The sequence below is a fragment of the Setaria viridis genome, chromosome 4 (genome assembly GCF_005286985.2).
Source record: "Setaria viridis chromosome 4, Setaria_viridis_v4.0, whole genome shotgun sequence".
NCBI classification, from domain to species: domain Eukaryota; kingdom Viridiplantae; phylum Streptophyta; class Magnoliopsida; order Poales; family Poaceae; genus Setaria; species Setaria viridis.
Window position 1 is genome coordinate 35,517,685 of NC_048266.2, and position 14,886 is coordinate 35,532,570.

At 45.6% G+C, this 14,886-nt stretch overlaps 2 protein-coding genes across 3 annotated transcripts; one reads left to right on the top strand and one right to left on the bottom strand.

Annotated features, from left to right (window-relative positions):
• Positions 1–1,283: 1,283 nt before the first annotated feature.
• On the top strand, positions 1,284–5,232 carry LOC117852122 (histone deacetylase 2). Of its 2 annotated transcripts, none has more exons than XM_072293296.1 (13): positions 1,284–1,579; positions 1,673–1,728; positions 1,813–1,954; positions 2,056–2,118; positions 2,217–2,285; positions 2,392–2,558; positions 3,091–3,155; positions 3,230–3,276; positions 3,729–3,773; positions 3,858–3,908; positions 4,386–4,472; positions 4,726–4,813; positions 4,916–5,232. In XM_072293296.1, the coding sequence occupies exons 1-13, from the start codon at positions 1,475–1,477 to the stop codon at positions 5,008–5,010; spliced, it is 1,080 nt and encodes a 359-aa protein (XP_072149397.1). In that variant the 5' UTR covers positions 1,284–1,474; the 3' UTR covers positions 5,011–5,232. The 2 variants fall into 2 exon arrangements, with proteins under 2 accessions (XP_072149397.1, XP_034589977.1); XM_034734086.2 differs by having other exon boundaries at positions 1,287–1,579; positions 1,837–1,954.
• Positions 5,233–10,571: 5,339 nt separating this feature from the next.
• On the bottom strand, positions 10,572–14,240 carry LOC117852120 (putative transcription factor bHLH041). Its single transcript, XM_034734084.2, has 7 exons — positions 13,980–14,240; positions 13,778–13,891; positions 13,591–13,696; positions 13,457–13,471; positions 12,602–13,381; positions 12,108–12,494; positions 10,572–11,006 (listed from the first exon to the last, which is right to left on the bottom strand). The coding sequence occupies exons 1-7, from the start codon at positions 14,105–14,107 to the stop codon at positions 10,914–10,916; spliced, it is 1,623 nt and encodes a 540-aa protein (XP_034589975.1). The 5' UTR covers positions 14,108–14,240; the 3' UTR covers positions 10,572–10,913.
• Positions 14,241–14,886: the final 646 nt, after the last annotated feature.

The following is a 14,886-nucleotide window of genomic DNA, read 5'->3' on the forward strand; positions in this document are numbered from 1 at the left end:
GAATTTGTGACCTAAGTGAGCATAACTCTAGCAAGGTTTTTTTTACGGTGGAACTTGTTTACCTAGGTTCAAATCCTCGACTCGGCATAGATGCTTGCAGTTTTTCTAATTTGCCATATTAGGTACGGATTCGAACCTAGGTACTCATATTTTTCTAAATTTATCGAATCATTCTCTCAGAGGTATTTATAAGGTAAAATTGCATGAGCGTACGTGAGTGTGTATGTCCATGTTTTAAAAATTGAGGAAGAGGACATTTAGGGTGCGTTTGGTTTTGGGACCATGTGGGTTGGGTTGGAGCCAACCCACTTTTCTGGGTTGGAGTCGACCCCTCTCTTGTTTGGATGAGAGGGTTGAAGAGGGATAGGTTGGACCAAGTTTTTTATTTGGTTGGAGAAGTTGTGAGGGTCGGGATCCTTGTAACACCGTTAATTGTGGGCCCCACATGTCATCCTCTTCTTTCTATTTCTTTTTTTTCCTCCCTTCACTCTTCTTCCTTCTCTCCTCCCCGCAAGCACTCCTGGTGCCCCCCGCTACTCCCCGGCCGCCAGCGCGCCAGCCCCCGCCGGCGGCTCCTCCCCCACCGCCTCCGCGCCGGCCCCCACCGTCGGCTAGCACTCCTGCGCCGGCCCCCGCCGCTACCTCCCGGCCGCTCGGTCTCTGCAGCAGGTGCGGGGCCATGGGGCGCCGCGAGGCGAAGCTGCGCCGCCGGGCAGGCGGCGGCGGGAGGGCGCCAGGCCGGTGGGAGGGGGCGGGCAGGCAGCGACGGATGGCTGGCCGGCGGAGGGTGGTGGCGGGGTCGGGCGAGCAACGGCGGCGGACGCGAGGAGGGCGACCTGCGCCGCCGCCCCTGCCTCCCCAGATCCCTGCGCCGTCGCCCCGTTGGAGCTGCGGGGGAGCTGCGCCGCCGGAGTTGGAGCCGTAGGGGAGGCAGCTGCGGGAGGGCACGGGGCGGGCGAAGGGCAGGATGATGGTGGGCAGGCAGCGGCGGGGTTGGGCGGACAGCGGCGGCGGGCGAGCGGCGGGCGAGCGGAGAAGAAACGGAGAAGAAATGGGTTGGGATGATTCCATCGTTTTTTTTAGGATGGGATGAACCCGGATCAACTGGGAATATTCCCCATCCGGGTCGGCTCCAACCCAACCCACTTCGACCCCAGAACCAAACACAATATTAATAGACAAATTTGGGAGGCTTCAATGCAAAATATTGCAAAATGAAACGTGGAAGCACCGACCGCCGCGCAAATTGCACGTCAGCACCGAATCCTCCCGACGGACTCCCGGCACCGCAACCGCTGTTCGCCTGTTCCTCTCTCTTCCGCCGGTTCCACGTCACGCGCGCACCAGAGCCGCGGCAGGATTCCCCGGCCGAAGGCGCAGGCCGCGCGCCTCGACCATTCGGTTCCTCCCCAACGCCACACGGGCCTCCGCCCTCTCCCTCTCCCTCCCCCTCCCCCTCCCCCGCTGGCGGCGGATGGCCTCCTCCTCCGCCTCGCCGGCGCCGGCGCCGGCCGGGGAGTCCCTACGGCAGAAACGCATCCTCTCCAGCAAGCTCTACCTCGAAGTCCCCTCGTCCAAGGTCGGTAGCGGGTGCCCTGCCTCATTTCTAGTTTCGAGAAATCGGGCGAGCTGCCTTCCCGTGTTTTAATCGCATTGTTCCCTTTTCTTGCAGGTGCCGGTGGTCTACTCGCCGGCCTACGACATCTCCTTCCTCGGCCTCGAGAAGCTGTGAGATGCCTCCCCGCCCGCCCACCAGGCCACCACCTATGCCAAAACACGCATCGGCATTCACATGTTTTGTGTCTGACGCAGCGTCCGGGCGACCCCTTTGTGCAGGCACCCGTTTGATTCCGCCAAATGGGGGCGCATCTGCAGGTACCTCACCAGGGAAGGGCACCTGGAGAAGAAACAGGTCGTGGAGCCATTGGAAGCCTGCAAGGAGGATTTGCTAGTGGTGATTAATCAAGAATATGTTTTTTTTTTGTCACCTGGTTCAGACTTCATAGCGAATTTGTTCTGATTTTTCTGGATCCCTTGCACTGCTTGCTTAACCAGGTTCACACGGAGGCGTATCTTAACAGCCTCAAATGCAGCTTCAGAGTCGCCTCCATTGTGGAGGTAGTGATTTTTTTAGAAGAAGCGGAATTGGCAATGATTGGCAGCGAATTATGTGTTGCAGCCAGCTAGTGTCTGACAGATGTTTGATATCTTATTAGGTCCCTCCTGTGTCGCTTGTCCCTAATTGGATCGTGCAGAAAAAGCTACTATACCCATTCCGGAAGCAGGTGATGTGTTGTGAATTTGTGCTTTCTTCTGTATTATGTGCAAAACCCAGATCCATAATTTGAGTACCAGGGAAGCATGATAAACTGTTTCCCTCTCTTTCCAAAGGTTGGTGGGTCCATTTTGTCAGCGAAACTTGCACTCGAGAGAGGATGGGCTATTAATGTTGGTGGAGGATTTCACCATTGTTCGGCAGAGGAAGGAGGTGGATTTTGTGCGTACGCTGACATCTCTCTGTGCATCCAGTTTGCTTTTGTCCGTCTAAATATTTCACGGTAATAAACCTTTTATAGTATAACTGTAGCTATAACAACTATGTTTTCCTTAGTTTCTCAGACTCCGTTAATTGCTTATTATATGCTTGACTGCACTTGTGCATATACTCCCTCCAGTTACACAAATAGTGATACTTTGGGTTACTTGCGGTCAACATATTAGAACTTTGATTATCAATTATTCGTGTACATTGATATTGGATATCTACAAATTGTATAACTAGATTTGTCCAAAAGTTTCATAATCATACTATTTTTTTGTAATGTTTGCCAATATCTTGTAGTAGAAATTAGTAGTCAAATTGTGTTTTTGGGGACCATGTAGATGTTGAAAATAGTAAACTATCACTCTTTTGTGACTGGAGAGTATTGTGAAGCATGTTCTGCGATGTTAATCCATCTTTCTTCCTGGAATAGTGTAATGCTTGAAGGCAACCTCCCAGGCAGTCAGTTTCATGTGCTTGTAGTCAAATGCAAGGGTGTAAACTTAGCTATACAGAACTAACTGAACTTCCCTTTCAAACATTTGCAGTTTATTGATCATAGATCTGGATGCTCACCAAGGAAATGGACATGAAAAAGATTTTGCTAATGATGGTACAAACTTCTAATTTTCTGTGGATTTTCGGTTCATTATATTTGTCAGTATGACACCAGTTTATCACTCACAGGAAGGGTTTACATTTTGGACATGTACAATGCTGGAATTTATCCCTTTGTAAGGGTCTACATCTTTGGCACTCCTTAGACACCTGCAGTATATCAAGCTATTATTTTCTTTTCTTATTGGTGGTGCTCTTATATAGTATTATCATTATGAATTACACATGATTTAGAGATTACTTATGTAACTTTCTTGTCACTTCTTAAACACAAGTTTTGTTGTGAAACTCTAAATGCATGATCATATTTGGAACAAACCTTATTTTTCATCCATAGATGATGTAATTGTTCACTAGTTAGAAAAGACCAGTTCCATCCACCTATTATACTGCAATGAATTCTGACTGTCTCAATGGTCTCATACTACGATTTTGGTAACATTCCACATTAATGTGATATAGACACCAAAAGAAAAGAAAAGTTTTGTATTTATCATTCCATTTTGTTTGATACCAGATATATTCCTGATTGTTTGTTTCTTTGTAAACTTAAATTGGTCCATTTCAGGATTTCACTGCTAAGCAATACATCGATCAAAAAGTTGAATTAGCTGTAAGTTTCATTTTGCAAACTGCTAATTATGCACGTGCTTCAACTTTTGAGTTAAATTTCTCATTATGTGATTGTGCATTATAGAGCGGGACAAAAACAGATGAATACTTGGAGCTACTTGATAAGGCTCTCGAGGTACATTTACATACCTGCAAAATTGGCTGTAACAAGAAATATTTATACAGGGTACTAGATTAATGTTTTGAAGTGTCAACTTTTGCATGATATACATCCCAAATTTCGACAAGTGAGCACAGAATGATTATCATTTTGACTTCTGATTTGATTAAGTGCATCTATCGATGATGCTATATGTTCTTTATATATATGTATATATTCAACTAAGCAAGAGGTTTGAAACTGTGAAAAATCTGGTTCCTTCTACATAGGCTGCATGAACATGATATCGCACTTACCTTCTAAGGAAATGATCATGCACACTTCAAATGCACTTATCTGTAATGCCAGTTTAATGATATTGGGACTACATTTTGCTTTCTCCATATTTTTCTAGACTTTTTGAACCTAGAATAATTCATTATTGTTGTTTATATATGTGCATTTTTAACAAACTTGTTATTCACAGTTCCTCTTAGAACATATTGTTTGCAGGTCTGCAAAAGTAGGTTTCAACCCCAGTTGATTGTTTACAATGCTGGAACAGACATCCTTGATGGTGATCCATTGGGCAGATTGAAGGTACCTTTTCTCCTAAACTCTACCGTCACAAGCATAAGCCACCTAAGCAACCTCCAATGCAATTCTGCAATATGCTGAAATCATGTCTTTAGTTACCTAGTAAGCTAGACTTTGTGCTAGTTATTCCTGGCGACCTAGGTATTATCATTCTCACAAGCAGAAGTACTGGAAATGCTGCAACAGAAATGATCTTATTTTCCATCTTTGCCTGAATAAATTGGTGTAATGCTGCTGAATTCGACATCTTTTGTAGATAAGTCCTGAGGGTGTAATTACCAGAGATGAGAAGGTGTTTAGATTTGCGAAAGATCAAAACATTCCACTGCTCATGCTGACGTCAGGTGAACTATTTCTGACACAATTTTGTAGCCTGTACTGCTAGTCAAACAAATCTGCTAATGCCATATACCTGTGCATGATACCCATCTATGCCGTGTTATCAGGAGGCTACATGAAGTCAAGTGCTCGAGTAATCGCCGATTCGATCATCAATCTCGCCAATAAAAACTTGATAGAACTAGGCAGCCAGTTGGGTTGAGAAAGAATATGTTACTAGTGTTTATCCTAAAGCACACATCTCCTGTATGTATATGACCTCTGAATAGAAGTGTATAGTACTTTTATTTTTGTGGAAAACATATAAGCCACAGAAAAGTTTTGTACATAGCACGGGGCCTTCTTAAATCTTGACTATGTGAATTCAGATACTCAATGCATATAAAGAATTTCAGAAAAAGAAGACTACTATCAGTTTGGCACAGATCAGAGATGGTTACCTTTTTTTCTGCATCTTGAGTCACTCTTACCTTTGTTAACTTGGTGGCACCAAGTCGGCAACTCAGTCCATGAATCACCCCCACCTTGATCTAGCCCATTGTCGATTCTCCACCACTGCTCTGGACATCAATATAAAGGTTGGGCTCAGGGGTTCCTGTCTCCACCTGTGGTTGATGAAGGTGGATCCAGAGGGGTTGCAGAAGGTGCCACACAGGATCATCGAGCTCGAGACATTGTTCCCCATTGGCCAACAAAACCATGCTGTATAATGAAGATTATGTAGTTAGTTTTGCTGAGGGAATCGACATTATCTTTATGGGCACAAGCGATGAGACCTTCACCACTTCACCATTTCCCTCAAGTCAGGGCGGTGCCGAAGGTTACTGACAGTGAGCTCTACCGGGCTGTCTTACCGTTCAAGAGCTCCTACAGTGCAGTTACAATTCAAGTGAAGTCACATAAAGAAAAGAGTCCAGGATGCCGTTAGTGCTAACTGCTAGTATGCTAGAGCCCCCAGAACTGTATGTAGTACTTAGATACCATACCATGTTCAAATTTCAATAAATGATTGCTACAGCCCCCCAGCCCCCCAGAGCTGTAGATTTATTGGACCCTTTTTACTGAATGAATCAGGGTGCTTCAATTGATTTTCATTTTGACAATGAGGTTAGTAGTTTCAGCCTTTTCAGGAATGCGCTTGAAACTCAAAATGCTCGTGTTCCTGATGGCATAGTTTGAAGCTTTATTTTGTTGGACAGCCAGGAGCTAGTGCCTGATACATTCTTTGTTTGTCGATGCTAGAATGTACTCCGTATATGTGTTCTGCAACTTCTGTGGTGATGGGGGGTAACATTTGTATGACAGCATGGCACATGGTTTATTCTGATTCTGAACAATGCCACAATGCCAATGTACATGACTGCATGAGCACTGCAGAAAGGCAGAGTCTTGAAGGTTAACTGAAGCTGACAAGGAGAGAAGATTGTCCTCTCCCAAATACCAGTCCCTTTCTGCAGTAATAGTAGGTGCTGATTGTTACCGCAGCCTCTTCTGGTGATGTGACTGATGCCGTGCGTAGTCTGCATCTTATGACGTCCTGTTTTTTTGCTTTGTACCGCTGTGCTGTCTGCGTCGAATGAAACTGTGGAGCGAGTGAATGCATCAGCGGTCGCCGGTCACCGTCGACAAATTTTTACACTGGCCAATTGCACTGGCAGCGTCAAGGTCGTCGCCGGCGACGACGGAGGTGGCGGACGACGTCGCCGACGGCGCTGCCTGGTCGGACATGGACGGCGCTGGATCACGTACGCTGCCAGCTTGTAATCTTCGTCGAAGACACCTGGTTAGTGCCTGGAACTGCTGCTTCGGAGGGGACAGGGCGACGCCCTAGTGCCACTGGTCACCACGGTCGATGCTGACCGTCACTTTCACGTCTCGCGAACAGAGGCTTTATTTTCACAGACTGCGCTTCTTGGTTTTCCCGGTGAAAGTAACTACGAAGTGGCTGGGAACAAAGACTTCCACGGAGACTTCGGATGTGGATGCCAGTGGCAACTTCCACCACGAGTACATTTCCCAGCGTGTGTCACGAGCGAAGATAGATGGACGTCATAAGTAGAGATACATCGCGTGAAGGATTGCTGCCCTCTGAGCGCACTGCGTTCCTGAGTGTTAAAAAATTTTTACCGATGCTGGAATAAAAAAGGAATTACCGTGGGCCTCCAGTTACTGTACCTACGAGGGCTCACCACGCAGTATGCTTACACGTCATCCTTCCCCGCCGACGAAATCGCCTCCACCTGGTTTGCCTTGCGCTCGCCGCCTTCACCTCCGGCGCCGTCGTCTCCTTGCCCTCTCCTCCCGCGCCATCGCGGCCCTTCTCCGCGTCCTCATCCGCCGACGGAGAACAAGGCAGACCGGCGGCTGCTGCTCGCACGATGAGATGGGCTGTCGCAGCTGTCGAGGCGACGGCCAGCAGCGTATTCGTCGCCAGCGGATCCGAGACCCTCGCCCTCCACTCCACGCGCACCGACCTCCCCTTCGCCTTCCACTCCGCGGGCATCAGGTCGGCGGAGCTCGCCGTCGCGGCGCCGCTTGCGGCAAAGGAGTCGCCCAACAACCCCGATCTCGGGCGCTCCCCTCGCCGTCCACCTCCACCTCCTCGTGTATGCAGCGCCGCTGGGATAATGCAATCAAACAATGAAACGGAAAATTGGGGTTATTCACTGATACATGTGAATTGTGAATCGATCGTTTAAAGAATGGCTGTTTTACGATAATTGGCTAAACTATAGGTAGTTGACTATTTAGCATTTAGTGAGTACTGTACTACTATCTGCTCCTTTTAAAGCAACTACGATCCTAGGGGGATGCTTAAAAAAAGAAATATCAGGTTTTTTCAGTTCCCAATGTCGACACCTTCATAGTGTTCAGATCCCTGACACCGCTTCTGGTGGCTATTGCTGACACCACATTCCGGAAGCAGCCGCGTCCTTCCAAGCTGACATGTTCACCAGATTAATCTAATAATCCGCATGACATGTTCACATGTCTTTCCTGCTGACAATATAAACCGTATTAATTCGAAAAAAAGACAATTTAAATCAAAAGATAATGTAAACCGTATTCGGCGTGATACACGCTGGCAACCCACACCAAAGTGCGCTTTCCTGAACCCAAAACCCCCTCGAATCAATACGGTTTACATTGTCAGCAGGAAAGACAAACATGTGAATCTATTAAGAAGAGAAATACTAGAATTTTTTTTAAAAAGTAAAACATCAATCAGTAGACTCAAATTATCGTTGAATCTATTAGGGCAACAACAATATTTTTGGCAAACTAGTCCATATGAGTGGGGTCCACATCAAGCAGGCCTTAGTTATGAAAAGAGCTACAATATTAGAAAATAAGAAGAGTCCCATCAAAATAGAAAGGAATCATCTACTCCAATTCTGATTGGTTTGTAGCATACAGATATATTTTTTAAGTGCTCTATGGGCAGCCCATAATAGTGCGGGTGACTTTTGTTATCTCCATTATATGGACCACTTGCACAATGGTACTAGGTGGCTGAATGGAATATAATATTTGCCTATGGACTACTTTTCTACACATTGTGGTCACCCTTATGTTTTCTAAAAAATTACCCACCTATGTCATTATGAAAATAGTCTAAAGTAACCCTAAATCTATATCTAAATTACCCACCCCTGCCATTATATAAAATAAACTAAAGTAACCCTTTATCAGTTTATCTTCATCCAAATTACCCACTTATGCTATTATAAAAATAATTTAAAATAAATTCCTAAATTTGCAACTAAATTGCCTACAACTAATACTTAAAAAAAGCTTAAAGTAAGCCCTTAAATTTGCATCTATATTACCTACGTCTGCCATTATTAAAAATAACATAAGGTAACCTGAATTTGAATCCAAATAACCTTTATTAAAAGTATACTCCAAGATACAGCAATATATGATTCTAAATTATCTATTTCTTACACTGTTGGTATATGATATTATAATTAAGGTATATATGCATGATGTGTGTCATCATTTTTAAAGATATAGAGAAAGTGATGATAATATAGATTTCTATGTTAAAATTATAGCTCAAATTAAGGTCCATTGTACAAATTCAAGCGCATACCTGTGATGCAAAGTGAAAATTAAAGGTTTTAAACGTGGATCAAAATGTTATAGAGTAATTACTAACTAAAATCTATCACAATTGGATGAAGATAATAAGTATATACCTATATAAGTATTGTGTTCGAATATTTAGCAAATGAGCGGTACCTCAAGGTAATATATTTGTAGCAATGTGGCATCAATTTTTTTATTGGAAACTCCATATTAGTTCTCACGAAACAAGCTAGAAAAAAATCCTAAAATTCTCAAAAAAATAGAAACATCAAACATGAATCATGTAAACTCTAATAATCATAGTCATTGGTCTATTCTATTTTATAAAAAAATACCCACCTCTAGCATTATGAAAATATTCTAAATTAAACCTCTAAATCTATATCTAAATTACCGACCTTTGCCATTATAAAAAATAAGGTTCATCCAATTTACCCATGCATATCATTGTAAAGCATAATTTAAAATACCATTCTAAATTTGTATCTAAGTTACCCACATATGTTATTATTAAAAATAAACTAAAGTAAACACCTAAATCTGAATCTAATTATCTTCATATTCATCATATAGAAATATCCAAAAGCTAACTAATATATTCTAAATTATCTATTTATATTATTGAATGTGGATGAAAGAGTGCATATAGTGATTACTAATTAAAAATGAATTGCAACTATAGACAAAGATAAGTACACATCTATAGTTGAAGTATTAAAAAAGAGAGTAGTAGGTAAACAATTTTGATTATTAGCTAGGAGCCTAATTTCTAAATAATTTTCAAATATAATAGTTTTTAAAAATATTAGCCCGTGCGGGAGCACGGGTTGATGTACTAGTGTGAACAAGTTGGAGAAGATGCAATTTTTCTGCCATAGGTAATTAGCCGTGACAAAAACCGCTATCTTTCACAAAATAGAAAAGGAATCACTATTGGACCCCAAAGGTTAGGAACCACATATTTCCTGAGTATGATCATCACATTTATTTACTACAACTGGAGTTATTGTAGCTTAACCATGCTTTAAATATTATTATTTTGCTATGCTACATAGCCCATCACAAGGGGTGCTATACAGAACATTTTTTAAACAATAGGCATACCTATTTTTAGTTGTAAAAATATTTTATTTTTACACTGAAATGACCAATTTCAAAACTAATTTTTGACATGGATGCATCTGAGTCATTAGTTTTGAACTTTGAAGAATAACACAGGTTATGTCCCACGGCTCTTCTTTGGAATGTGAGAGAGAATGCAATTGTTCCCCATGATAGACACATTGAAATTTCCATGAGGTTGAACTTCTTGCCATGACTCCTTTAAAATTCATGTAAAAGAAGTCATTCAATAGGAATCCCATGCGATTTGCAAGAGCACGATCCTTTGTTCTAAGAACTTTTATGAGAAAACTTACTTCATAATTCATTTTTTTAAATTCATTAGCTTTTACTTTGTCAAAGGAGGCATATAGGGTCGCAGCTTTGCATAAAATAAGTGCAAAATTGGTTTTAGCGCATAAGTAAATCAAAAACATTATAACATTTGGCATTTGCATGGAAGAAAAACCTTTGCCAGTAAGGGTCGTATATATCCTCTCAGTTGATTCACTGTTGTACTTGTACCTGCTTTGAGATTTTCTGATGATAGTACACGAGTCTTAGAGCATGTTAATTTAAAAGTGACCACATGAGGGCGCATGCCCAAAGGGAAAATTTACTTCACAACAGACAACCAATTTCACATTATCCTAAGGACTAAGATAGCTAATCAGTCCCCGCTATGTACCTCTTCCCTGACCCCTGACCTAACAAGTAACAATGCCAAAACAAAAGAGCCTAATCAATCTTCTAGCCTAAAGAAGGAGCACACGACATGTGAAGAAAATGACCCAAGAAAATTAAACAGACAGACCACAGCCACCGAATTGTGCTTTCCCCTTGCCCTGATCCGGTCAAAACTGATGTGCTCGCACATCTAGAAAATAGAGCTCCGGCGCGGCGGGCGACAGGCTACGGCGGCGACGGCGGTCTTGCCACCGCATCCTCGACAGCCTTCGCCACAGCTTCCTTGAGGGACGTCTCGTCGGCCTCGTCGCTACCAGCCTGCAGCGGGGATTTGACAAGTGGTACCCATGGTTGGTTAATTAGGCTTCATCAGCAAGTACTCTGACCATGTTCATCTCTAGCTACTACATAGACTTTTCAAAGCTCTGCTTGATCGGGTCTAACAAAGAAAAGCCCTTGTTAATCACGAGTAATTAGTGGTCGTTATCAGCTGTCTGACAGCGTCAGAAACAGCTGCTTATAAGAAATTGAAAATATGACATCATGCCATTTCTTTACTTCATTTAGGAGAACGTCACTGATGGATTTCCGTGTTGAGAGGATCAGAGAATGCACGAAGAAAATTACTCCACCTAGTTTAGTTGTCAGAGTCGCTCTAATCCCCATTGAAACTTTATTAGTTGGAACTATCATGTGCGCAAGTTCAAGTATAAAAATGTTTCAAAGGAACAAAGTGGTATATTCAACTATGCTTGTGTGCTTAATTGGTCAAGTGTGGAGTCATGTCTTCTAGAACCAATTCAAAGAGACCAAAGTTAGATAACTACCAATTTGACCTATACGGTCCACGGCTTTTACTACTCCATGACATGCAAGGACTAGTCAAGATTCTTTAAAGGTCTTTTGTTTTTCTTCTTCCACGAAACTGTACTTTAAAGATTTGTGCCAGTTTTTTTCATGGACATTTCAAAGATTTTTCCACGCCAGGTCTAGGGCATCAAATTTCCTTCCCTTCCATTGGAGGGCGATATCAATGGTAGACCCATGCAGGTCAACCATCAAAATAGAATTTTGACCTTACTATTGTACATGTATGGCTTGTCCAAATAGGATCGTGTCGACGCTGTGTCGTGTCATGTTGTGTGGTCCTTGTTGCATATATCCAATGTTAAATCGAAGTCATTAGAGTCGTTGAATCAGATTGGAAGTCTTTGATAAAATCGCAAATCGTAGCATCATAATAAAATGCAAAATCATAAATTATACTATTGACTACAAACCATAAATTGGTCTAATCAATCCAGATCATAAAATAGGTTGTGGAATTGAGACTCTGACAAGACGTATTCAATGACCAATTTGTCCTTAAATATAGCTTATAGTTGTAAAGGGGAAAATATTGCGTAGCATAGTCCATACCGTGAGTCGCAGTGTAATGCTGACTTGCGCATGTCTGCTGCTCCGCTGCCGCGCATCGACGGTCACCACGGCGAAGCGCCCCATCTTCTTGATCCTGGCGAGAATGGCGATCACTACTTCCGGCAGGTCGCATTCGGCCCGCACCGTCACCCTAATGCTCACTTCCTGAGCTTGTCCGGCGGCGGACGTCGACGTCGAGGTTGATGCGCCGGTGGTCACATCCACTTGCACTCTCTCTGACGAGTCATCGCTCCCGGCTTGCTGGGTCTCAAGGGGCAGGCCGATCTGTGCTTCGAGGTGCCGGTTCTTCTTCTCGAGGTCTGCCACGTCGGCGATCAGCTTGTGCATGTACTCCGTCGTGTTGGCGAGAACCGTGGCCTTGTCCTTCTGCGGATCGATCACGATCGCACGCGTTGAAATTAAATTTCCATTGTTGCGAAATGCATGTTTTGTAATGAGAAATGTTGATCTTTGATTCGGTTTGTACTTACTACCTTTGATCCGGGAGGGAGCAGTGCTCGGAGCGTCTGGAAGCTCTCGTTGAGCCGCTCGCGCCGGCGCCGCTCCGAGATCATGTGGTGCAGCTGGCTGCTGGTGTGTTGTTGTTGCTGCGGCGCCGGGGGCTGCCCGGCGGCGGCGTCCTCCTGCCGGCGCGCGGCGGCGAGCTCCCGGTCGCGCATTGCCATGTGCACGCTCAGCATGAGCGCGATGGCCGTCTTGGCCATCCTCTGCCCCGGCGCGCCCGGCCGCGGCCGCGCCCTCGGCGAGAGCGCGGAGCAGTACGCCCTGAACGCCCCCGGCGCCCGGCGCCGGGGCGACCACCTCTGCGCGCGGTGGCGGGCGAGCCACGGAGGAGACGGCGGCACGTCGGTGGGCGCCGGCGGCTGCGGCGCGGAGCTGGAGATGACCGCGAGCATTGCCTCCGCTATGGCGGCGTCCTCGTCCTCGGGGGCCAGGAACGGCGCGTGGCCGTATACCGGCAGGAGCAAGCCGGGCAGCTGCACCGCCGGGTGCAGCGGCAGCGGCTGCCGTTCCTGCGAGGATGGCTCGGCGGCGGCCGTCGTGGCCATTGAGCGGATGAGCGACGAGTACTCGGGGCTCCCGATGGAGAGGGACGGCAGGGAGGACGACGACGACGACGGCACCGCCGGCGTTAGCTGCATGAACTCCTCCAGGAGCGATTCCTGCACGTGGTTCGCCACCGCCGGCGGCGCCGGGGCGCTCGACAGCCCGACCTCGATCTCGCCGTGGTCGCAGCTCATGAACACCGCCGTCTGCACCGCCACGCCGAGCCGATCGATCAGCATTTATGCAATGCGATGCAGGGCAAGAACAATGGAGAAACGTACCTTCGTGCCGGCTTCCTGTTGCAACAAAAGCAGAACAGCAGTGCAGAAATGTCAGCGATGAGCGTCAAGCAGTATTCAAAGCGAAGCTAAATTATCAAACATGTTTGCGAGGATGAGGTGGCGCGTCTACTGACATGGTAGAACTGCTGCTGCACCTGCAGCGACGCCGACGCCGTGAGGTCCGGCTCCGGCAGCTCCATGTACGGGCGGCCGTCCTTGTACGCCCACCCCGGCACGCAGCTGCACGCCATCGAACTCGGCCTCCGTCAGAAACAATCCGAACTGAAGAAGGACTGAAATGAAGTCGCAATGCACCCTTACCCGCTTACGATGGCGCAGAACGATCGCCGGTATGCCTCGAACACCTCCCGTGCGCGATCGCCGCCGGCGGGGGCGGCGGTGTTGCTGATCCACGCGTCCACGCAGCGGAAAAGGCTGCTGATTCAAACACGCACACCGCCGATCGGACCAGAGAACTCAAGGGATGTGATGGCACGGTGGATGGTCGGAGACGTGCACGTACCTGGGAGGGAGGTGGCCGGCGATCACCGGCGCCCAGAGGAAGATGTAGAGGCAGCCTGGGATTCGGGTCGCCGCGCGCTCCAGGACGCGCGCCCGGGGACCCGCGGCGAGCGCGAAGATGGCGTCCATGAACAGAGCGACGCGGGTGTCCCTCTCATCTTTGGAGGCTACGGGGGCATGGGCGAAGCCTCTGTATATGTACCTGAGCTCAGCGTGCGGGGAGCCATGGCGGGAGAACTGAGGAGGAAGGAGAGGGAGGTGGGTGACGGGGAGGGTTCGTTTGAAAAGTACAAAAAAGACGCCAAAAAAAAAGACAAGAAAAGGAGATAATTTGCTCGGGAAGAAAAAGAAAATAAATGTGAAAAATTGAAGTCACTCGAGCTTTGAGTTTATCCTCGGTAGCTCATTTTTTTAGCTTATTGTCACTGCGCAAGTACAACCTGAAATGCAGCTATGATAAAGTTGCATGCACCAGCTAATTGACGATGTAAAACAGGTAATTGCACTTATATTTCAACATTTTCCCTCATGTGTAAGCTCCCTCACAACTCAAACATGTAAATAGGAGTCTGCAGTAATCATTTTTTTTCCACTAGATTGAAACTTGAGACCTCAGCGGCTCAGCCCATAGACCATATCGGGTTTCATGCACTGATTAGTTTAACCCGAAATGGCAATTCACTCTTGCTTCAAAATCTTGGGTATGGCATGGTAAGTGCCCATTTGCAATGCTCCCTCCATCCAATAGTATACTTATATTTGTCCGAACTCAAAATATTTTTATTTTTAATTAATAATATCTCTATTTTTAAATAAAAAGTACATGTACAGTTGGTTTTCTGCTAACATAATTTTTTATGTTGTCAATCGTTATGACTTTTTACTATTTATAGTTAAATTAAATTTTT

What these genes read in the sequence shown, in the direction of transcription:
- LOC117852120 (XM_034734084.2), bottom strand. Translation starts at nt 14,107, where the DNA reads ATGGACGCCATCTTCGCGCTCGCCGCGGGTCCCCGGGCGCGCGTCCTG. An exon ending in TTCTGCGCCATCGTAAGCGG is followed by an intron (nt 13,697 to 13,777) that starts GTAAGGGTGCAT and finishes GATGGCGTGCAG; the next exon opens with CTGCGTGCCGGGGTGGGCGT. An exon ending in GCATTACACTGCGACTCACG is followed by an intron (nt 11,007 to 12,107) that starts GTATGGACTATG and finishes TCCCCGCTGCAG; the next exon opens with GCTGGTAGCGACGAGGCCGA.
- LOC117852122 (XM_072293296.1), top strand. Translation starts at nt 1,475, where the DNA reads ATGGCCTCCTCCTCCGCCTCGCCGGCGCCGGCGCCGGCCGGGGAGTCC. An exon ending in GTCCGTCTAAATATTTCACG is followed by an intron (nt 2,559 to 3,090) that starts GTAATAAACCTT and finishes AAACATTTGCAG; the next exon opens with TTTATTGATCATAGATCTGG. An exon ending in AAAAGATTTTGCTAATGATG is followed by an intron (nt 3,156 to 3,229) that starts GTACAAACTTCT and finishes TATCACTCACAG; the next exon opens with GAAGGGTTTACATTTTGGAC.